We start from the raw sequence: 22,323 nt of genomic DNA on the forward strand, positions 1-22,323 counted from the left end.
CTAACTAAGGTAGACTTTTGGTTCCCACCTTTTCCTTGCTTCTAGACATTTGATTTCCAAGCTCTTCTTACCAAGAATTCTCTTCTAAAGCTTAAAACACACAAATGGAGCACACACTCACATATTAGGGTTTTGATGAGCTCCCAATGGATTGCAAGGAGGTTAATGATCCCTTAAATAGGGTGCAAAACCCCGGAAATTAGGGTTTCACCCTCCAGCTCCTACTCATCGAGTCCCTTCTTGGACTCGACGAGTAGGTTACTTAAACACGTGGACCAACTCGTTGCTACTCGACGAGTCAGGGCAACCGACCCGCTGAGTGGAACTTGAAATCATGAAAATTTATAACCATAAATCAATACCTGAGAATCGGGGCGTTACAATAAACAAAGTTGAGGACGATGGTTAGCCATTTTAGTTCATGAAATTTCCCTATCATCTCATTTAGTACTTTCATCGAACAGTTGGAACTCGTTAAAAAGTTAAAACCATAAATATAAATATATGCATATGAACATAACTAAAGATAAAATCCGCTAAGAAATTAAACTAATAAAATAACTACAATTTCAATAGATACCTCCATCGTCTCTGGTTAAGAAAATCATAACATACAATATTCACAATAACATTGGAATGAAGAACGAGCAACTGATGGATACATAAACGATTTGGAACAAACTTGATTCTTTAGCTTTTCAGCTACCAAAGAAAGAGAAACTTCCCGATCTAATGAAATTGGAGTTATACAGAGTTTCAAGTATAACGGTCCATATATAATTGAAATACAAAAATACACAAGAAAATGAAAATATCAGCACAAATTCTTACTACAATTCAATGTTTTTGCAACTTAAGAAATAGTAGAAGGCAAGTAGAAAATAGATGAAATCAGATTAGGACTTTTGAATATTGGATTATACTTACGACAAAGGGATAATGAAATTATTAGAGAAACACAGTCTCTCCAAGACCTTTAGCATTTATGAATTAGGATTGAGGGGAACTACTAAACTGTCTCTCCAAGACCTTTAGCATTTATGAATTAGGATTGAGGGGAACTACTAAACTGACAACACAAATGAGATTAGGATAATGAATTAGGAATTTAGGATTTAGGAGAACATTGAGAATAAGAATTATGAAAAAGTAATATCAAGCGACACCAACCAACTGATATATGCTATGGCGGCTCTGCTCTTCATTACTCCTCGCCCCCATGCCCGTCTCCTCGTCTTCTCCCATCTCGGCATATGATAAATTAATTAGGTGTGCATTTATTTTTTTGGTTGAATAACTTAATTTCCCGCTTCACGAATCGAGCCTCTTCTTCCCTTGACAATGGGATTATGGAACAAACATAAAGTGAGGCCGATTATAATGTATCGACAACATTAGATCTAAATAACTTGCTGCCCCATAAAATTTGTTGCCCTGGGCGATGGCCAGCTCGCCCTGGGCTTGGGTCAGCCCTGCTTTGAAGCACTTTATACGATTTGTTTCAACATGATCTTAGGGTGAGATTGTGGGCGGATTCTTTGTATTTATTTTGGCAAAAGGAGGTAAGAAATAATAGTAGAAAATGATAGAAAAGTTAGTGTGAATAAGGAGTAAAAGGTGTAGTATTTATAGTGTTAAATTTAAAAGGAAAAAAATCCAAACTAACCGTTTATAGCCGTTAAAGAGAAAAAAAAAAGTGCGGGAAAATAACAGTCACAACAAAAGTCACCACATCACTCCATACCGAAAAATCACCGCATTATTGCATACCGTTTGTAGTTGTTGAAGAGAAAAGAAAGTGCGGGAAAATAGCTGTCATAACAAAAATCACCGCATACTAAAGAGTCACCGCATTACGCATACCGTTTATAGCTGTTGAAGAAAAAAAAAGTGCGGGAAAAAGACAGTTACAACAAAAATCACCGCATACCAAAGAGTTGCCGCATTACCGAATACCGGTCTCCATATTATAATATTCATTGTACAATTATACATTGTACAACCACGGCTAATATAAGTAAACATGTCATCAATATATGTTTCTATAGATGTATATCGTCTTGCTTCACCCGTATGTAACAAATTTTATTTGCAATTTCGTCACATTTAAAATAGACCAAATAGGCAACCTTGTTGGTTTTATTGAAATTTACTGAAATCAAAACTAGGGCACCAAAAATTGAGCATCTTAATAGGACACAAATTCTGTCATCGTCATCTTCGATCTCTTTCGATCTCTTCCTGTAAGAATCAATGGCGATTTCAACAAACTCTCCGGAGAAAACAACCACAGAGCAACCAAATCCCACCCAACAACACGCTCCTGATAATCCGAATCCACCAAATTCGGATCTATCAAATTCGTCGGCTGCACCACCGTCTGCAACTCCCGCCACAACCACCAACGCCCCAGTAGTAACAGTAAACCTTAACCATATCCTTAATAGTTCACAACCAACACCATCGCAGCCGACGGACATAGCGCCGCCGCCGCAGATCCAATCCTTTGTGCCTCCTTCGCACGTCTCTACTCTCCATCCGTCTTACAGGCCAGCAGCGCTGCCGTTGCCTCTTCCAACTACCCCTCAGTTTTCTCCAATACCGAACCCTAATTTCCAGAACTACGGGGTTCAAGGTCAAGGCCAGGTCCAAGTCCAGGTTCAGCCGCCAGGTGTGATGATGCAGGCGCCCTCGCAAGCAAGCGGCGCGATGTCTTCGATTCCGCAAATGATGCCGCCACAGTACGGACAGCCTGGCCAGCAACCAATGAGGATGTATGCGCCGATGCCTAATGGTTATCAAATGGCTGTTCCTCAAGGCACAATGAATCCTCCAGGTGGGTCATTTATCTTTTATTTGTATTGCTTGTGCCTGTTTTATTTTGGAATATATAATCGACTTGCTGTTGATATCTGGCTGCAAAGTGGAAAAAGCTTGTGAATTTTGGTCATGGTTGCTTGATACATCTGTTGTGTTTGTATGTATACGAATCATTATAGGAATCTGTTTATACATGTGTGGATTTAGCCATTAAAGAGTTTACAAGTGTGAATAACAGTGTAAAAAAATTGGTGGAGAGCAATTGGGAGGAGTTAGTAGTGTTGGTTTAGGGAGTACCGATGACAAAATGTTTTCTCGTACAGTGTCGTCTATTGATTGATGTCATGGTGAGAAAGGTTGGAAGGCTCTCATCCATATTGCAGTTCCTTAGAGACCATTACTCCCACAACTTTTTTGGTATGAAAACATTTTGCCTAGCTTCCTTCATTCTCCTTTACATAGACAAACATTAGTGGAAAGAATATACATTTTATGATCCAAAATGACCCTTTGAGTTCTAGAAATTGAACGTCATGTCATGCTAAACAATTTGTGCCATGTTCATTTTTAGTAGGCTTTTATCTTAGTCTACTTTCCCTTTAATGGGTTCTTGAATCGTGATTTGTCGGCAGCAGAACATGCTTGCAACTGAGTGCTTCTTGCCCTTTACATGCCAAGGTATCACAATCCTTCAACTACACTATTTGGTTTCTATTCTTTGCTGTTACTATAATAGTTCAAGATATAAAAAATGTTGGAACACAAATTAGAGTGTCATGTCATCATTTGTATCGACATCTGTGAGACTTTGGAAGTCTCTTGTTACTAAATTCAATTCTTCATGATTGGTGCATGGAATATTTTGACAAGGCCACTACTTTTCAGGATGCATGAGGTAAGCTGCTTCGTACATCCCATGATCTATGAATTCCATATTCTTGTCCTTATTTTCGTTCAGGTTATCTGTTCAGCTGGTGTGCCTATGCTGCCATCTCTAATTGCTTTTAGTATTTGGGTAAACGTTGTTGATTTGATCTTGTTAATAAATCGACTTAATTTTGTTGAAAGTGTTGAACAGAAGATTTCAATATTCATTCGCCGAACCTTCTCTAACAAGTTTGCATAGTATTTTTGTCTTATTTTTGCAGGGATTCTCCGTTATGCATCTCCATATCCACAAATGCTGCGACCAGCATATCCTCAAAGGCCACTTGGAGCAGTGGGAGTCATTCCATCATTAGCACGCCCACCAATGATGGCTATGCGGGGTCCAGTGGTCCCTACAATCATTAGGCCACCCATCAATACAATAACTCCAGCTGAAAAGCCAATGACCACGGTTTATGTCGGCAAGATAGCATCATCGGTGGACAATGAGTTCATGCTCTCCCTTTTGCAGGTAAGTTTTTTCTCACATCTTTACTGGAAACAGATCTTATTGCCCAATGTTCATGGACTTATTATTGCACATTTATATGTCTTTTGAAGCTCTGTGGGCCTGTTAAAAGTTGGAAACGTGTACCGGATCCCACTACTGGGGCTTTGAAGGGCTTTGGCTTTTGTGAATTTGGAAATGTTGAGGGAGTTCTTCGTGCTTTAAGGCTTCTGAGTAAACTAAGTATTGATGGTCAGGAGCTCATGGTATGGTTTTCCCCATTCTGTATATTTATTCTTTGTGTATTCATGCTCTATCTGATCTCCATACGTGTTTCTTGATTTTGAGTTTACAGTTGAATTTTGATAATGCAACTAAAGAGTATCTCAAGAGTTATGTTGAGAAGAAAAAAGAGAACTTGAAGAATACTGAAGGTGGTGGTAAAGAGGAAGAGAAAAAGGAGGCTTCTGTGGAGGAATCCAAAAAGGAAGATGATAAGAATGAAGGAAAGAAAGAAAGCGATGAATATGCAACTTTTGGCCTTGTGAGTAATGAAGATAAGGAAGCAGACCGAGAAGCTAGTGAAAAGCTTACAGGAATGATAGAAGAGAGGATAAAGAATAAACCTTTACCACCACCACCTCCACCTCCACAAGCTGCTCCTGATGTTGTTCCAAATTCAACCCCTGAACATTCAGAAGTGGATACAACAAGAAACGGTAAATAGCTAAGGGGGTGTTTCTTTTTTACTTAATCTGGACAGAATGAGTTGATTGGTTGACTATTTGACTTGCATATGCAGCAGAAGATAGAAACGATGAGGAAATGAGGAGCAAAAGCAATGAGAGACCTGAAACAAGTTCACCTGACAGAAGCAGTAGGAGAAGCAGAGAACGTGAGAGAGACCTGAAACGTGAAAAGGAAAGGGAGTTGGAAAGATATGAAAGGGAACGAGAGCAAGATAGGGCTAAAAGAGAGAGGGAAAGGGAATACAAAATACGTGAAGATGAACGCAGATACAGAGCACGTTTGAAAGAGTGGGAGAACAGGGAAAAGGAGAAAGAGAGGACACGCAAACAGGAGAGAGAAAGGGAAAAAGACAGGGAACAAGATAGGAAATATGAGATTTTGGATCAAGAAAACGATGATGGGTATAGCAAAAAGAGGAAATATAGAAGTAGTGGAGAGGATAGAGAAGAAAGAAAAAGGAGGTTAAGGGAGAAGGAAGAAGACATGGATGATAGAATTAAAGAGGAGGAAGAGATTGCTGAGGCTAAAAGGAAAGCCGAAGAGGAAAGAGAAGTGCAGAAAGAACAACAAAAACATGCTTTAGAGCTTTTATCTCATAGCACCAATAATGGGACCGAAAATCCTATGTTGATTGATGGAAGCTTGTTGGGAATCAGAAGTAAGACTACTGTTGTTGACCAGGCTAATGCTGCTCACATGCCACATGGAAACGAGATTGGTAAGTTGACTAAATACATTTACCAAGCACTATTGTTTTGTGAATACAAGGGTAAAATGGTCATTTACTCACATTCAGACACACTTCATTTACTTTCTTTAGCAATATCGTAATGGGTGTCACTCACTCTATTATGCATTAAGATGTTGCATTTTCCCGTTCTACCCATGTTTCTATTAGATTTAGTAGTTTTGCAGGTAGAGGGGTAAAATGGTCATTCACTTTCTTTAGTATGCTGTTTTCGGTAAGTGTGGAGAGTGTCACTTTATAATATCAGGCATTGCATTTTCCTGTTAAAATAGTAGCACTGTGATTTTGTGAATAGAAGGGTGAATCGGTCATTTACTCACATTCAGGCAGTTCATTCGCTTTCTTTTAGCATGTCGTAGCGTGTGTGTCACTCTGCATTAAAGACGTTTCCTTTTCCTGTTCTACATTTTCATTTCGTTTAAGATAGTATCACTATTGTTTTGTGACTAGAAGGGTAAAATGGTCATTTACTTGCATATTTAGAGATTTTTTTTTTGGGCATGTAACAGGTAACAGGATAACACAGAATGGGGATGGTGAGGATTCAGAAACAAGGCAAAGCAACAGCAACAACAACAGTGTCCAGACGAAAAAACTAGGGTTTGGTCTTGTGGGGTCGGGAAAAAGGACAGCTGTCCCATCACTTTTCCATGAAGAGGAAGATGAGGATGCAGAAAAGGACAAAAAGATGCGGCCTTTGGTTCCTATCGATTACTCAACAGAGGAACTGCAGGCTGTGAGAGACACTACGCCTCTTGCACCTTCTCCTAATTTAGCTGCAGCAGCTGAATTTGCAAAACGGATTGGAAACACCAATTCCAAAGACGAGAGACCCGATTCCGAAAGGGAACGGAGTAGACGATCCCATCATAGGGACCGGAATCATGAGGAGAAAGCAAAGACACCGGATAATAAGAAGCTTCTGGATGCTAAACAGTTGATTGATACAATTCCAAAAACCAAGGATGAATTGTTCTCATATCCGATTAATTGGGGAACTTATGATAAGGTCAGTCAGTAATATTACTATTATTGCATTCATTCATTGATTATTGCTAAACAATTGATTGATTGATTGCAGAATGGAGTGCATGAAAGGATGAGACCATGGATTTCAAAGAAGATAACAGAGTTTTTGGGGGAAGAGGAAAGGACACTGGTGGATTACATTGTGTCAAGCACTCAAGAACATGTGACAGCTAATGAAATGTTGGATCGGCTTCAGTCAATATTGGATGATGAAGCTGAAATGTTTGTTCTAAAGATGTGGAGGATGCTCATTTTTGAGATCAAGAAACTCGACACTGGCATTTCTCTCTCTCTTCCTGGAAGATCCAAGGCTTCCTCTTGAATCTTCATCTTCTTCACTTCTCAATCTCAATCTCAATCTCCATGTGGTACTTCCGTTCACTCTTGTTATAGCCTTAGTACATTTCTTTCTATAACAATTCTTTTTTCTTTTTTCTTTTTTTAATCATACACCATGTATGTGTCTTTTGAATAATTCTATTCTAAAATCTTCCAACTATGTTTTCATGCTCTACAAAAAATTACTTGTTTATCTTGACATATATGATATAAGGATGCCAAAGAAGTTAAGCCCCTCTCTCATTTCATACACAAGACAAAACATTGAAATTTTATATTTTGTCTCATGGATTCAGTCTTTGTCATCTCTTGTTATGTTATGTGAAATAATGTCATATTATTCATGGTGATTGGTAAAATAAATAAATTCAGTTAAAAAGGAAACGAAACAGGAAAGTAGCCCAAAGTGTATTCGTATTCCTTATTTTAATGAACAAGACAACTTTAGAGTTCAAAGGTGTTTTGTAAGTTTTTGTATTAATTATTTGGTTAAATGTAAAAAATAAATAGATTAGGCAGTATGTATTTGTTAACAATCTTCTAGTGTAAATATGTAATAAACCACCCCACCACTTAATTATTTAATGTAAAAATTACATTTGTTATTTTATTTTGGCATTTTATGTAACTTCCTATGTAGTATATAAAAATAAAATGGCAAGTTCTGTTGCAATAAATGATATAGGGTATATTATGGTTTGATTCAAGCGTAATTTGATCGGTTAATATTATGAATTCTTGTTGATAGACCAAGTAACAAAAGAGTATAGAGAAGCTGATTGGTTATCTTTCAAATCAAAGGTCATTATGATTTAGGCTCATGGCTTTGGGTCAAGTGGTAATGTCTGTCAACTTTTGGTCAAATCTAATCGTGTTGGAAACATTGTGGCCAAGTCTTGTTGGAAACTTTATGGTTTCTTACTCTTGGTCCCAAATTATGAATCAAAAAATTAATGATCACAAAATATGGTGAAAGTGAAACCGAACAATTTTATTAGTAACAGTTTCAGAACAAAGAGAATGTATTAAGACAAGACACCTTAGTTTTTCAAGCACACTATAACCATTGCCTCAAAGAAAAGAAAACTCACGTAAATAAATTTATTTAAAACATTACAACTAGCGATACATAAAAATACTATTCTAGAACTAATCTAAACATAATGTTACTAGGGGTGAGTTTGATACCGAAACTGGACCTAATTGGTATCCATCCGCAAAAATATCGAACCGCTATAGGGTTCACAACTACACAATATCGGGTTCGGGTGTTCCCTATCATTAGTATCGACTTTGCAAGGTGCAAGTTTCAAAGCAACAATAAATACATATATCTCAAATTCTAAAAAACATAAAACTCGAAAACTTATCTTCAACTTTAGTGAGTATTTGCAAAAAAATAAAACACACAGAGCACCTTACACAAAGGTTGTGTATATTACTTGATTAATGAAAAAAAGACAAAAACCAAAATGCCTAAGAAGGCTTACACGAAAAAGGAAATGACAGGAAAACCAAAAAGAAACTGCTCCACTAACATGCGTAAAGGCTAAAGTGTGTTGGAGGAATTATGAGAAGCCTTTGTGTTGGAGGAATTATGCAATCTTCCTGTACCATGCTTTGGGCGAGCGTTTAAGCCCATAAAGAGCTTTCTCGAGCTTACGTGAGATAGGCTTCACGTCATCTGGCTTAGGCACTAACTCCCAGGTTTGGTTCCTTATTAGGGCTGACGTCATCTCTTCCTTCACTGTTCTCCACCACTTTCATCTGAGTTGGCGACATTAAATATATATACTCCGGTTTGCCTTGGCTGTTGGTTTGTACACACACGGATTCTTCTTCAATAACTATTACATCCCCATCAACATGCATTAAGGTTGACTCTTGATGACTCTAAACCTTCCCTGATTGCATGCATCTGAGTCAGGTAGGGTTAAATTTCTCATAAGGTGATACATTTATATTGGAGATCGACCTTGCTGAGGAATATGGTTGATAACATATATAGGCTGCTGTCTCCATTTTGTTGTGGCGTATTAGGAAGGACATGTTAGTTGTTTTGCTATTTTATGCTCCTTCAAGTACGTACTCTGTGAATTCTTTTACAAGATATTCACCCCCATTGTCTGATCGATATGAGCTTGCGTATATTGTACTTGGTTTCCATTTCTGTCTCGAGTTTGAATTCCTTAAATTTATCAAAGGCTTCCGAGTTCTCCTCCATGAAGTGTACCCAAACGAACCTAGAAAAGTCATCTATGAACCTAATCATATATACTTCATTCCCTTCATAGAAGATTGCTTTACTGGTCCAAAAACGTCTGATAGTTTGATTTTTCGTAAGGTAGTTGGTGAGCCTTACCAAATTGACAACCTGCACACACTGTTACCTTGTCCACCTCGAGATGTGGAAGACCATTTACAAGCTTGTTTTTTCGTCATCATCTCTATCTTAACATGGCTTAAACTGAGCCCAAGCTTCATCTTCCTTTGATGTCGCTGCATGCATTTGCCATTTCCTTCGGATTTGCAATCCTTTGGCGCCATATGCCCTCTATAACCACAATTGTAGCATTTGAAAGGAAAACAAATATTGTCCTTGCAAGTACAAACTGATGCAGGTAGACCATGATTTGAAGTTTTGGTTGTTAAGCTTTTTTTACGCCGCCTACAGCTTGAAGATCTCCCATGGGTTAGGCTATTATAATACCAGTTTTGTTAACTTTAATGAGTATTTGCAGAAAATAAAACACACAAAGCAACTTACACTAAGGTTGTGTATTATTTGATTAATGAAAAAAGACAAAACTAAATGCCTAAGAAGGCTTACACGAAAAAGTAAATGGCAGGAAACCCAAAAAGAAATTGTTACACCAACATGCCTAAAGTTAGGGAGGACAACCCACTACCTAAAATGACTAAGTCAAAAGACTTTTCTGGGAAAGTAAATAAAGTAAACTTAACATATATTAAAAGATAAACACGTACACAACATAGTCATGCATGCTTTGGTGTTGGCTTATAAAAACTTCTCCTAGGTCCATGACAATTTTCAACAACCGGTAAACCGAGTTCCACCTTGTAGGACATTCAAACACACAATTTTTTTCAATTCTACTTCTTACTTTTTCATGCACTTTTTAATTTAATGATTCTTTGTATGAATGGCCTTACATATCTTACTCCATTTTGCACATACTCTTCATGGTTGTTCTTTTTTTAATCAAATATTTAACAATAAGATTTAAAATATAAGTCATGCACCTTATTTGAAAATATTTGCCACCGTCGTACATATTTGGCAACTTGTTAATCAAAAACTCAATTGTGTCATGATTTAATCGTCATATTCATAACATTTTTAATCGCCCACCTTTCTATGCAATCTAATAACTCACGCCTTGCATCCACCTATGACTATCAATAAGTCTAAAATTAATAATTCTTTTGTACATAACACAATCATCATCTATAAATTGTATTGTAACTACCATTTAGTTGATCCTTTGACACGAGGAAGTCCCAAGTGTTTGTAGTCAAATATACCGTGTTTGTTGGACTACTTAAATAATCAAATCATTTTTTTTTCCCTCGGTGTAGTAATTTGCAACATCCTTACTAACTTTATGACGTGATTGCAAATTAACCTTACATTCAATGCACTAGTATGTCCAATAAAAGCTCCATTTTAATAAATTTAAATGATAGTTCACCTACAACAAACAAATTTAATAAAGTTTTTTTTTCCCCTTTTTGAGCATTGGGCTGTTCATGATTTATCAAGTTTCCAAACAGACTTTGGAGATTCATGCTTTTGATTTTTCACTATTCTTTAAAACACTAACATGATTATCCCAGTTTTCATTCAACGAATCAACCGATTAAAGGTAATGTGTAAGTGATTTAGATTTGTATGCGAAAAAAAAAAAAAATCATGTGCGATTTAAGCCCATTTGGATATACCTAAAACTTGTAAAAAAGCGTCATATATCACAATTTGTTTTAAGCCCATTTGGATACCTGAAACTTGAATAGTTCCCAAAGTCTGACTATATTCAAATAGTTCCCAAATATGAAAACTTGTATGGATTAAAAATCACATTCCATACTTGTACCTCTAAAAAACCATATAACAAACTAAGTAAATAGAAAGATTATGCAAAATTAAAGCCCACAACATTGTAACTTGAAACTTGTTTTGGTTTCTCTAATTAACCTCTTGATAACAATTAATTAACACCCCTCAGACAGAAGCAATACGAAAGTAGATCAACACACAACAACAATCAAGGATTAAAGGGTCTTTTGTGCTTCTAGTTTGTATCTAGAACAGGGGATTGATAAATGTACAACACTAAAATAAGCATTAATTCTTAATCACTAAAGTTAAAAACATCAAGCTCCTCCTTCCTTGATCTGCTTTTGGGTATAAAATTCTTGATGGGTTCTGACTCATCTAATATTGTCACCATTGTTGAACTGCTTGACTTCCAGTTGCTCTTCATCTTTGACTTTTTGGGAGTTTCTTCCTTTGACTCAGAATTCCCCGGCATTACTAATTCCATTGTTGGGCTGTTTGACTTCCACTTGTCCTTCATCTTTGACTTTTTGGGAGTTTCATCCATCGACTCAGAATTCATCGGCATTACTAATTCCATTGTTGGACTTCTTTTCAACTTTGACTTTTTGGGGGTTTCTTCCTTTGACTCGGAATTCCTCGGCATTACTAATTCTATTGTTAAGCTGCTTGACTTTCGGATGCTCTTCAAGTTTGACTTTGTAGGAATTTCCTCCTTTGACTCCAAATTCCCTGGCGTTAGGGATTCCGGCAGGTCCACTGGCGGTGGAGGTGGCGGCTTCTCATAAAATACGGCGGCATCAAGGGCGTAAATTTGTAGGGCAAGAGCCGAAATGGTGGAGATTTTAGCAGCAGCTGAAGGTGATGACCAATACCTCCATTCCTTTCTTAAGTAATCTGTTTTAATCATGTCCTCTAAGATAATAGTTGCTTCAACCATCTGACAAAACCCAATCAGGTTTCAAAGTAACTGTTATAGATAATTTATCCAAAATAGTTAAATCAGGGTAAAATGGTAATTTTAACAAACTCACCTCACAAATTGATTTAGCTGATTTCAGAAACGCCCGCCAAATTCGTAGCCTGATGGGGTCTTTTCTTGAAGGTCTAAAAGCTTCATCCGGAAGAACAGCTTCGATATCCAGTAAAATTATTTTAAGAAATTGAAGAATTTCATAAGCTTTCCCAGCTACTGTTGCTAAAGACAAGCGGTTATTTCCCATTCTACCCCCATCAACTTCAGACAGGTTTTTTCCAATTATACCCTTGGCCTCACACTGATGAGCCAGCTCGTTAGTTGAAAATGTAGAGTGGCATGAAAAACAATGGTGCCGAGTAGGTCCCACTAATTCCAAGCACTCACACCGGAATATTTTCCCAAATTTCTTTTCCAATTCTGCCCTTGCATTCGTGGCATGAACCAATGACCTCAACTGAAGAACACCTTGACCAACACTGTGATCATCATTTAAATCATTTGATTTGTTTCTTTGCCATTTTTTAATGTTTTCTTTCAGTTGTTTCTCTTTTGCATCATCATCTTCCAGCCATTCAAGCAGAGCCTCAATTTCACCATCTGATTCATAGCAAACCCATGCACAAGAAGAAGAGGTTTCACACACTTCACCTATACTGTGTGGGCCGGACATAAATACCCTTTCGGGCCGGCCCAGAACCCAATAAAGTCTTCCATCTGAATCCCAGCCCAAAAAGTTTTTTTGAAAATTGCAACAACCATCTGCACTCATGTGATTTTGAATCACAGTTGAACTCAAAGACTCATCACACAAAAACTGTAGAAGGAAAACCCTCTGCAAAAAAAAAAAAAAAAAAAAAATAGCAACATACTTTTATTTATTTATATTCATATTTTAGAAGAAAAAGATTGAAAGTACAATGTCTAAATAGACAAACCTCTTTAACACCAAGTTCCCAATACTCCATTGACTCCATGGCATCTGCTAAATCCGCAAGTTCTTCTAAACCAATTCGAGTAAACTCTCTTTGACTTTTCTTCTTTGTGGGCCCATGATTTAAATGATCATGTGACATGGTTTGACTTGTAATGAAAGAAATGCAAGGAGGACAATACCAACTTGCTTTTGGAACCCTTTGAAGAGGGGGATCTAAGCAGTAAGTATGATACTCTGCATCACATCTATCACATAAAAGCAAAATATGGTCATTTTCGTCTTTTCCACATACTCTGCAAATTCCATCTTCCCATGGTGCAATGAAAAGTGTGCTTGAGATTGTGTCGATGATCATCATGTTTAGCTCTTTTTTTGTTTCTTCAAACGGATTGTTGCCATAATCCATGGTTTTGCTCACCAATGTAAGTACCTGGATCATGAAAAGGATAAAATATTATCCTATTTTTCTGCATTTAACCCTAAAAAAATTGAACTAAACTAACCTCTTGTTTGTACAGTTGTTCAAGCTTTCTTGAAATTGTTTCTATGGAGTCAATGTACTTGGGTTTGTTCCTGTATGTTATTCGTAAGTTTTCCCAAACCTGTCAAAAGATCACAAAATGTCAGATTTAGCCCACATTTTTCTCCATATGCAAAAACTTTATGATCAAAATAGTAAAGTAAGGGTAGTTTGGGAATACCTCGCGAACATCCTCGATGAAAGATTCATGGGAATGATCATAGAAGCCTGCATCCAATCTGAGGTCAATGGTTCTAAAATCCAAACGACGTGCAACTGTCACAACATCATCAAATTCATTTGGTTTCATGAAACCAAAAAAAGCTTTGTTTTCATCTTCAGCAGCAACAGCACGTAGCACCATTCGACACCTTTTTATGATCACATCAGATACTGTCCTCACAACTCGGCTTTCTTTGACTTTCTTCTTGGTCAATGGAGTCTCATCTCTCACTTTATCAAGAACCGATACAACAATTTTCTGTTTCAACTCCATTGAAAAAAAAAACTCAGTTTACAGAAAATTAAGAAAAGGGATGGAAGTTTCAAGAAAAAGCACGAACCTTTGTGGGTCCCGATGCATTACCCTTGTAGACATCTTTACTTATGGATCTTAACAGCATCTCTTTCGCCCATTCTGGTGGATCTTTTTCTAAAGATTTGAAAACACGGTTTCTTATTCTTGCTCCCACGTTTGTAGGTTGTCTCCTTATAGGTTCTAGAACCTTTATCCACTCTGGACATTTGTTGTCAATTTTTTTTGTCTCCCTCACAGAGTCATTGACATCAAGATCATTGTCAATGATGAAGTCTCCAATTTTACTCTTCACACAAGAAAATATTTTCTTCGAGGCCTCTGCTAGAATCTGAAAACAACATAAAGTCGATCTCAATCGGTAAGAGTTAAAGACATAAACACAAACAGATAAGGGGTATATAAGTAATTTCACTCTACCATTGCATCTGCCTCGATTACAGCCATTCCTGTAAGAGAACCACAAAGTGGGCCCCCATCACCATTCAAGCAATGGAAAACTTGATCAAACTCACGGTTTGTGAGATCAGGAGCTTCATAATTATCATCCATGGATAACAGAACCAAAATGTATCTCCTGGCTACCTCTGGCCAAGTAATTTCATTAATAGGAAAAATACCAGGATTGCCCTTTTTGCTAGAAACTGTCATGTCCATGTTTTTCTTCCTCCCTTTTCTTGGCTTGGATTCCATGGCACCAAATGGATCATATATTGTAACTTTTGATAGTATATCTTCCACTAGCACCTTCAGCATTGTCATATGAAAGTCTGAGAGCATCATGCCTGTATCAGGGGCAATTGTGGAACACGAGGTAAGACTATTTGGTTGGTTAAACCCATCAACCCATGGATCCAGTAGCTCCTTTTCAAGATTTTCTCTAGAGAGAGGTGCATCTTGTCCAAGAACTTTATGAAACTGCAAGCAGAACTCATAGACCTGAAAAGAAAAATAAAGGATGAAACTTTCAAGAAATTCAAAATAATATGCAAAAATAAAGCAATATTCAGTTACCTGAAGAACATCCCCAATTAAATAGGGAGGAAGGTTAGAAGCAATTGCATTGCCAGGTGGGCTGACTCTTTTACAGGTTTCTGTGAGACTATCTGATATCATTCTCTGTGAATTACATTTATGTAATACCGAAAAAAATCCACTTCCAACGGTTCGTGCAATCGAATTTTGACATCTGGCATCCAGATATTTATATTCAGAACAAGCACCAACTCCAGGAAGCTGTTGTATGAGTTCTTGCACAAAATCTGCATCCAAACCAAATCTGTCCATTTCCAACCATCTCCTTATCACCATACAAGAAACTTCAAGTTGCTCTGTGGTCAAAATCAATTCCGGGATGCGGTCAACAGCACCACTAGTCAAAGTCAAACAACCAAATTTGTCTAACGAATCAACACCATATGAACCATAAAACTGTTGCTCGTTATCCTTATGGTTGCAATGAAAGTTCACAACACTCAAATCTTGAAAGGCATGACGGCATGCACAAATTAGGGTTTCCAAGACCATCTTCCATGCAGATGATGTGGATCTCCCTTCAACCATGAATTCACCAATAACATCACCATTGATGAAGCTATTATCAGAAGGTGTATCATGGTGAGATTCTGAGCTTGCTATCTCATTCTCATTCTCATCTGGTTTAGGCTTGTAGATTACAGTTGAAGCATTGGGGAGTGATTGCTTTGAGCATGGATGACGATTTACTCTAAAGATTGGGCCATAATCATCACCTTCTAGAACATTACATACAAAAATGGAGCCTGTAAGCTTATCATGCCAGATGGATTTGTAACCAATTGGCCAGATTTGGTGAGTGTTGTGGAATGGATGCCTTGGGTTGACTTTTCCAACAGATATAACAAAGAAATCTTCAAATTGAACTGGAAATGATACTGAATAATCTGATCCATTGTTACCACCATTCTCCATTTGGATAACTTCAACTGCATTTCCACCATTACTGAGTGACCTTGATCCACCCTCCACTGTGTTATCATTTTTTGTATCAATGGAATTGGAGGTTGAAAGCAAACCAAGATGATGAGCAACTTGTGGCATGGAATCGTATCTACTTCCATCTGGGGAACAGTAAAAAGGAGAGGTTTTGCAAGTAGTCTCTGAGTATTCAAATTTAACACACCAACCATCTTCCAATACACCTCTGTGTTCAGATATGTAGTCTTTAAGTGCTTTCAAATAAGCTAAATTGTCATTCTGTGTTGCAATATCAAGATTCATGCGTGCAGTCTGTATTGTACTTGTACTGTAGGAAGTGGTTGCACATGGAAATCCATTTGCAACGTCTCTAAGACTATGAGTGTTTTTGCAAGAAGTTAAAGTAAAGTTAGTGAAGGGATTGCAATACGTATCCTGCATCCTGGAAACAAAAAGATATGGAAAGTCAATTTTACTAAATGTATAATAATATTATCATCCAAGTTTCTTATCTTGAAGAATACTAATTAATAAATGTTCAATTTTGATTTTTTTAACATAAACGCTTTCAACTTCACTGCATTCTTTCTATTAGTATTATGCTTGACGAATGTAAGAACAATTAGCATCTGACTACAAAATTTCACATATGGCATTTATGTCTTATCCAAACATTTGTTTACCCTGCCATGACTTTTTACCTTTATGGGTCATGATATGCATCTTTAACTTGCTTCCTCAACTTTATAAGAAGTCCCAAAATAGTCGACTGTGATTGAATGCGCATTCAAAAACAATTTATATAGTATTAAATGTTCAAGGTACAAGACAATGAAGTGATCGCTATTAGGATTGTAATAGGAATAAGATAGAACTTTGAAGAATCAAATAGGGAAAGAGTAAATATGTTGTGCATTAAATGTTTGTAGGAGAATATGTTATCTTATCATTACATGCATATAATATACATGTACATGTAACCAATATACTGAGTTTACAACTTACAAAACAACCAAGTTCCATAGAAGAAAACCTTATAACACACAAAATCCCAATCGACATTTACTAAGTTGTTTCCAATAGATCACCACTATTGCCACATTGCAAACAAGGTATTCCATAATAGTTGTATCATGGTCACAATTTTTGAACAAGAAAAGTCACACTTCTTTAATATATATATATATATATATATATATATATATACACACACACACACACACACATAACGTGCTTTGTAGCTTGAGATTTGAACACAAAGCTCTAACAAAAAGAATTTTGGTCCGTGGAAACATAATAGTGATTCTTATGGATGAGGGGGTTGATTAGTGAACATTATTATTGTTATCGAATCAAAGACATAAGTATATTCTTTTGGTTTTGCCTATAGAGGTTAACTAAACCTATGGTTAAACAAAAACTAAGGTTAGCTTCATGGATTTAAAAAAATTCCATTTCATCAAACCATGAACAATCAATGAGTACACATGATATTACCTATGATTCTATAAGTGGATCATCCGGACAACACAAGGCATCACCACTTTTCCTCAAATTTACTTATAAATCTAAAGACAACAATGGGATTAACATTTAACATAACCCTTTGATAATGTAATTTATATGAATCTTGATGCTCCCTTAGAAGTGTGAGAGGTACAAATCCACTAGCAAGTTGGAGCCTGAGCCTCATTACTTAGATCGGAAATGGACAATCTACCAATCATAGTTAACCCCACATAGTTTATTTACCAGCTTCCTCACAATACCCAAAGTTATGTACTTCTCAACTTGATGCTTTTAATACATGCATAGAACGTATAACCCTATTGGACGTGTGTTAGTACACCCTAATATCTGTTGTTTCTAGAATAAGAAATTCCATTAGTTTTCACTTCCTATATGAGTGGGGGGATTCAAAAGTTGTTTGTTTCCTAAGATATTTAAAGGTAGATCACATAACAATAAACATTTATGACCAAATATATATGTTTAGATAGGCAATTGCTAAAACTTAAATCCAGATTTAGGGAAATGGCACAAAGTTTTTAACTTTACGTATCCTTCAATTTTTGGATCACTATTTTATCATAAACATGTTTTCCTTACCACCGTTAACAGATTACAGATCATTCAGACACACATAGAAACCCAGACATTGTTAAAAAAACAAACTTGAATCATAGTAACTAGACCGATTCTATTTCCTGAATCACAATTTCACTAAGAACATGTTTTTGTCATTGTTGGAAAAGCAAGCACACATTGTAGATCATTCTAGAACACAAAGAAAACCATGAAAACCTCAGTAAAAGCAAGTAGACATTGTTAAAAATAAATTTGAGTCGTATCACTAAAAAACTATGCATATGCATCCTCCAATTGAAAAGTTTAAAAGATGAATGGATGATCATACTTGGGGGCACTGTTTGTGAAGGCTAACTCCGAATTTACCCAAAACCCTGCGTCATCACCTTCAACCTCACGCGGTGGAGAGACATTCATGTCCACAAGCCCTAAATCGCCACCACTAGTAGCTGATACAGTTCTTCGCAACCTCTTCTCTCTGTTGCATTCCATCAAACACTCGGAGTACGTCCACTCCCTTCCCCCTAGTCTCCCCCTAAAACACTCTACTTGAAAATGTTTTGCACACTCACAGCATACCACCACCTACCCTTTCTCCTCACAACATAAGCCACACCGGTGATCCACTGTAAACCCGTCGCCATTACCACCCTCAGCTTCTTCTCGGGGAGAAGGGAGTGGGGTTTCGTTCAAATCGAGCTCCAACGCCACTGTATGGGCACTGTTTCCGGGTACGGGTGAACTACCCGGATCCGATTCCATTTAAAAAGTAAGATTACTTTACTATATAATTTTTTATTTTTTATTTTTTATTTTAAAAACACTCAAATTAATTCAACTCGACCTTAAATCAATTTTGAATCAAAAGAAAAAATCTTTGATTTTATGAGAGATTTTATTGAAAACTCAAGTGAGGTTTTTTAGGAAAAAAAATAACTTAGGAACATAAAAAATTTGAAAAATGATTGAATAAATTTAATCATAGAAAAATAACTTAGATAAAAAAACAAGTTTTATCATAACTAAAAATATAACTAAACTCCTGGTTTAGCAAAAAAGCCTAGTAGAAGAAAGTTTTAGAATTTCGAAAAAAAAAAGAATAAGTTTTATGAATTTTAAGTAGAACTAGTATTTGTTTTGAAACAAAATACTTATAAATTAAAAGTTATCTTTTTTTTCCAAGCATCAGTTTTGTTCTATTAATGAAAATGTTTCTAATAAGCTTCTGTTTGCTTTGTTATTTTTCTTGTATCTCTCTTCCTCTTTAACTAATTGCTAATGGTTGGTTGGTTTTAATATATTATTAAGTCGAGTTAATAGACGATTAAATGTTGGGTTGAATTGTATAAAAGAATCATACAAAAATATATATATATTTTTTATTTATATTTATTAAATTACTAAATTGGTATTGTACAAACTTGCATTTAATTTTCATTAATAAAGTCTTTTTGTTTTGATATATCATATAGTTTAATGTTATATGATAAATAATTAAATATTTTTTCTCAAAACTATAAGATTATCCTTACTCACAACTCAACCAAATGATTCACTAAAAAAATAATTTCTCTTTCTTCCATTTATAAAACCAATTAAATCCGAACTTTCACTCTCATTAACAACCCCATTGAAATCATTTTTTATTAAATAAATATAATTTATAGTTTTTGTATTCAAATAAAACTTATTAAAATTATTTTTCTTTTCAAAACAAATAATTAATTTACTTAAGATATAAAAATATAAAAAATAGACATAAAAATATATAACATCCGTTGAACATATTTACTAAATAGGATAAATCAAGTTACAAATGTCAACTTATTTACCAATGGGTATAGTCTAATGCCAACTTATATATGCCTAATTGCAAACAAATAGCTCAAAACTGGGTGATCTTTTGTTAGCATTTCCATAAGAACAGGAGGGTGATTTTTTGTTTGTTTTTTCAAATTGGACTAGATATGATTGTTCAAGAAAAGGTGTTTTGCAATTTTAACATGCTCATTTATTGTTCATATTTCATAACGACCTCATTATTCGATTTTCGCTTCTTGCCATTGTCGGAAAACAAGAATCAAAACATGTTGCTTTTTTCTTTTTTGGTAAACATTTTTATGGATGAATATGTGTAACTCATTAAAATATGTTTTCATTTTAACAATTAGAACTTTTGTAAGTCTCCAAATTCGTTTGACGTATCAATCCGATCCACTTGATAGTGTGGAATCTCAATCAAGTGGATGATACAAGATAGAATGGTGAAGAAGAACTTGATGAATCTCAATGAATTAATGATATGATTGAAACTCAATACATAAGATTCACACACTTCTCTCTACTTTCTATCTCTAGAACTCCCTCCCCTCCACAACAAGGGCTTTCCTTTTTGATATGGACCACTTTTTCTCTCATGCTACCAAACACTCCTAATATCCCACTATATATACATATAGGTAAAACCCAAAGCCCAAACCCAATACCCATACCGAAAACCCATGAGTTTTTGGTCCAAACTACAGTAAAACCTAAGACGGTTTTCGGACCTAGACCGAAAACTACAAATGCTTAGAAAAACAAAGTATAAACCATATTTTTGACCCAACAATCTCCCCCTTGGTTTATAGCTTTCTTTTCTTTTGATCCAACAAACTCCCCCTAGGTTTGTAGCTTGCTTTTCTTTTCAATCTACACTATGAGCTTAGCTTCAACGTTTGTCTTCGATTTCTTCACAGCTTCAAAATGAACATATGAATCTTCTATGTAAGTGAGTTCATCTTGAACTATTGGGTATTTCTTCAAAATTTGACATTGAACGCACGTTGGGTGTGGAGACTTCTTGTAAGGATTCTCGAAAATTTGTACATTTAACTTGGGAATCTTCAAAAAGAATAACAGAGAAATTGAATCTTCTAGATCACTTCACTAGGTATATAGATAACAGGAAATTGATTGGGGAGGCTTCAATGCAATCTGTCACATAATCTTCAAGTACAGCTTCACCTTGCTTATGGGTTTGAAAGATTGTAAGTTGAAAGAATAATCTTCATTTCTTGTTCCTTCGAATAAATATTCTTTGACAATCACTGATGAAGCCTTGACTCAGAAAATCTCGATATAGTCTTCATGAGTCTCATCTACATCTGAATTCACTTTTCAAGACGAAATTTTTTTTGAGATAAAAACAAAACTAAAAACAAAGTCAACACACAATATTTTTGTATTTTTCATATTTTCTGGAAAAAAATGAAACAGAAACAAAAATATTTTTGGATTTTTGATTTTCTTATTTTTATTTGATTTTTTTTTAAGTTTTAATTCTCCCCCTTAAATTTGTGCATATAAGAAAATATGAACAAATTTAACAAAAACAAAAATAATGACTAAATTTAAAACTTTTGGGATCAAAGTTGTCAAGCAATTCAATATCGTTTATCAGCACACACCTGCATGTCTAGATCTGATCAATTGTTTTGTGGTCCACTTAAACACAAAGGATGTTGACAAATTGGACATGTTATAAGTGACAAGACGGATGTACCTATATACCTAAATAGACCATTCAGCCGACGACGACCAAGGATATTGTAGTCCACTTAAATTCAACAACGAGATCTACAGACAACTTATTAAATGGTTCAATTTTAATTGCACTAGAATATGTTTCCCACTTCCCGATATACCCTGGAAATCAAGTGCTTCTAAAGAATTCATTACTTTAGATGAGTAGACAATTATTAAGAAAGAAGACAGATTTAGAAGTGCATATGTTGTGCTCCAGGTCAGATCTCTTCTAATCACGCAGAGGGGACAACATGTGACTGACGCATATAGAGGGGTTGAGAGATAGAATGTTGCATATGCTGTGTTCCAGGTCGAATTGTTTCAATCACACAAAGGAGACATCATATGACTAACAAACAGGAAGAAATGCATTGATAAGAAGGTGCATAGAAATAGAGTTGAATATGTTGCGTTTTAGGTCAAATCTCTTCAAATCACGCAAAGGTAGCAACATGTGACTGACAGATAAAAAGCAATAAAACAGTTTTATACAGACCTATTTCATCAAAACCCCCCAGTTAACCTATCAGTACCAGAATTAAGGTCATGAGATCGTACATCAAGGAAATGTTAATCCATAATTCTAGATGCATAAATTCGCTTGA

The 22,323-nt window shown here is 35.9% G+C and overlaps 2 protein-coding genes across 8 annotated transcripts; one reads left to right on the top strand and one right to left on the bottom strand.

Moving 5' to 3' along the window:
• Window positions 1-2,137: 2,137 nt before the first annotated feature.
• LOC145041133 (splicing factor PWI domain-containing protein / RNA recognition motif (RRM)-containing protein) lies at window positions 2,138-7,221 on the top strand. Of its 6 annotated transcripts, none has more exons than XM_078989082.1 (8): window positions 2,700-2,836; window positions 3,456-3,498; window positions 3,969-4,219; window positions 4,309-4,461; window positions 4,551-4,914; window positions 4,998-5,663; window positions 6,203-6,702; window positions 6,775-7,221. In XM_078989082.1, the coding sequence occupies exons 2-8, from the start codon at window positions 3,459-3,461 to the stop codon at window positions 7,042-7,044; spliced, it is 2,244 nt and encodes a 747-aa protein (XP_078845208.1). In that variant the 5' UTR covers window positions 2,700-2,836; window positions 3,456-3,458; the 3' UTR covers window positions 7,045-7,221. The 6 variants fall into 6 exon arrangements, with proteins under 6 accessions (XP_078845205.1, XP_078845204.1, XP_078845208.1 ...); XM_078989080.1 differs by lacking the exon at window positions 2,700-2,836 and adding an exon at window positions 2,857-3,237 and having other exon boundaries at window positions 3,395-3,498; XM_078989081.1 differs by lacking the exon at window positions 2,700-2,836 and adding an exon at window positions 2,857-3,237.
• Window positions 7,222-11,215: 3,994 nt separating this feature from the next.
• LOC145041135 (methyl-CpG-binding domain-containing protein 9-like) lies at window positions 11,216-18,846 on the bottom strand. 2 transcript variants are annotated; one of them, XM_078989084.1, is made up of 9 exons: window positions 18,480-18,846; window positions 15,122-16,505; window positions 14,528-15,046; window positions 14,136-14,438; window positions 13,754-14,053; window positions 13,556-13,654; window positions 13,054-13,482; window positions 12,174-12,950; window positions 11,216-12,079 (listed from the first exon to the last, which is right to left on the bottom strand). In XM_078989084.1, exons 1-9 carry the CDS (start codon window positions 18,641-18,643, stop codon window positions 11,435-11,437), a joined length of 4,620 nt encoding a protein of 1,539 aa, XP_078845210.1. In that variant the 5' UTR covers window positions 18,644-18,846; the 3' UTR covers window positions 11,216-11,434. The 2 variants fall into 2 exon arrangements, with proteins under 2 accessions (XP_078845210.1, XP_078845211.1); XM_078989085.1 differs by lacking the exon at window positions 18,480-18,846 and adding an exon at window positions 16,765-16,878.
• Between the last annotated feature and the right edge of the window lie 3,477 nt (window positions 18,847-22,323).

The sequence above is a fragment of the Lactuca saligna genome, chromosome 4 (genome assembly GCF_052625555.1).
Source record: "Lactuca saligna cultivar CGN05327 chromosome 4, ASM5262555v1, whole genome shotgun sequence".
In the NCBI taxonomy this organism is placed as follows: Eukaryota; Viridiplantae; Streptophyta; class Magnoliopsida; order Asterales; family Asteraceae; genus Lactuca; species Lactuca saligna.

Coding starts and splice junctions, on each gene's coding strand:
- LOC145041133 (XM_078989078.1), top strand. CDS start 2,254: ATGGCGATTTCAACAAACTCTCCGGAGAAAACAACCACAGAGCAACCA. Junction 4,915..4,997: donor AGTGGATACAACAAGAAACG/GTAAATAGCTAA, acceptor TTGCATATGCAG/CAGAAGATAGAAACGATGAG. Junction 6,703..6,774: donor ATTGGGGAACTTATGATAAG/GTCAGTCAGTAA, acceptor GATTGATTGCAG/AATGGAGTGCATGAAAGGAT.
- LOC145041135 (XM_078989084.1), bottom strand. CDS start 18,643: ATGGAATGCAACAGAGAGAAGAGGTTGCGAAGAACTGTATCAGCTACT. Junction 15,047..15,121: donor TAATTGGGGATGTTCTTCAG/GTAACTGAATAT, acceptor TTTTCTTTTCAG/GTCTATGAGTTCTGCTTGCA. Junction 12,080..12,173: donor CAGCTAAATCAATTTGTGAG/GTGAGTTTGTTA, acceptor GGGTTTTGTCAG/ATGGTTGAAGCAACTATTAT.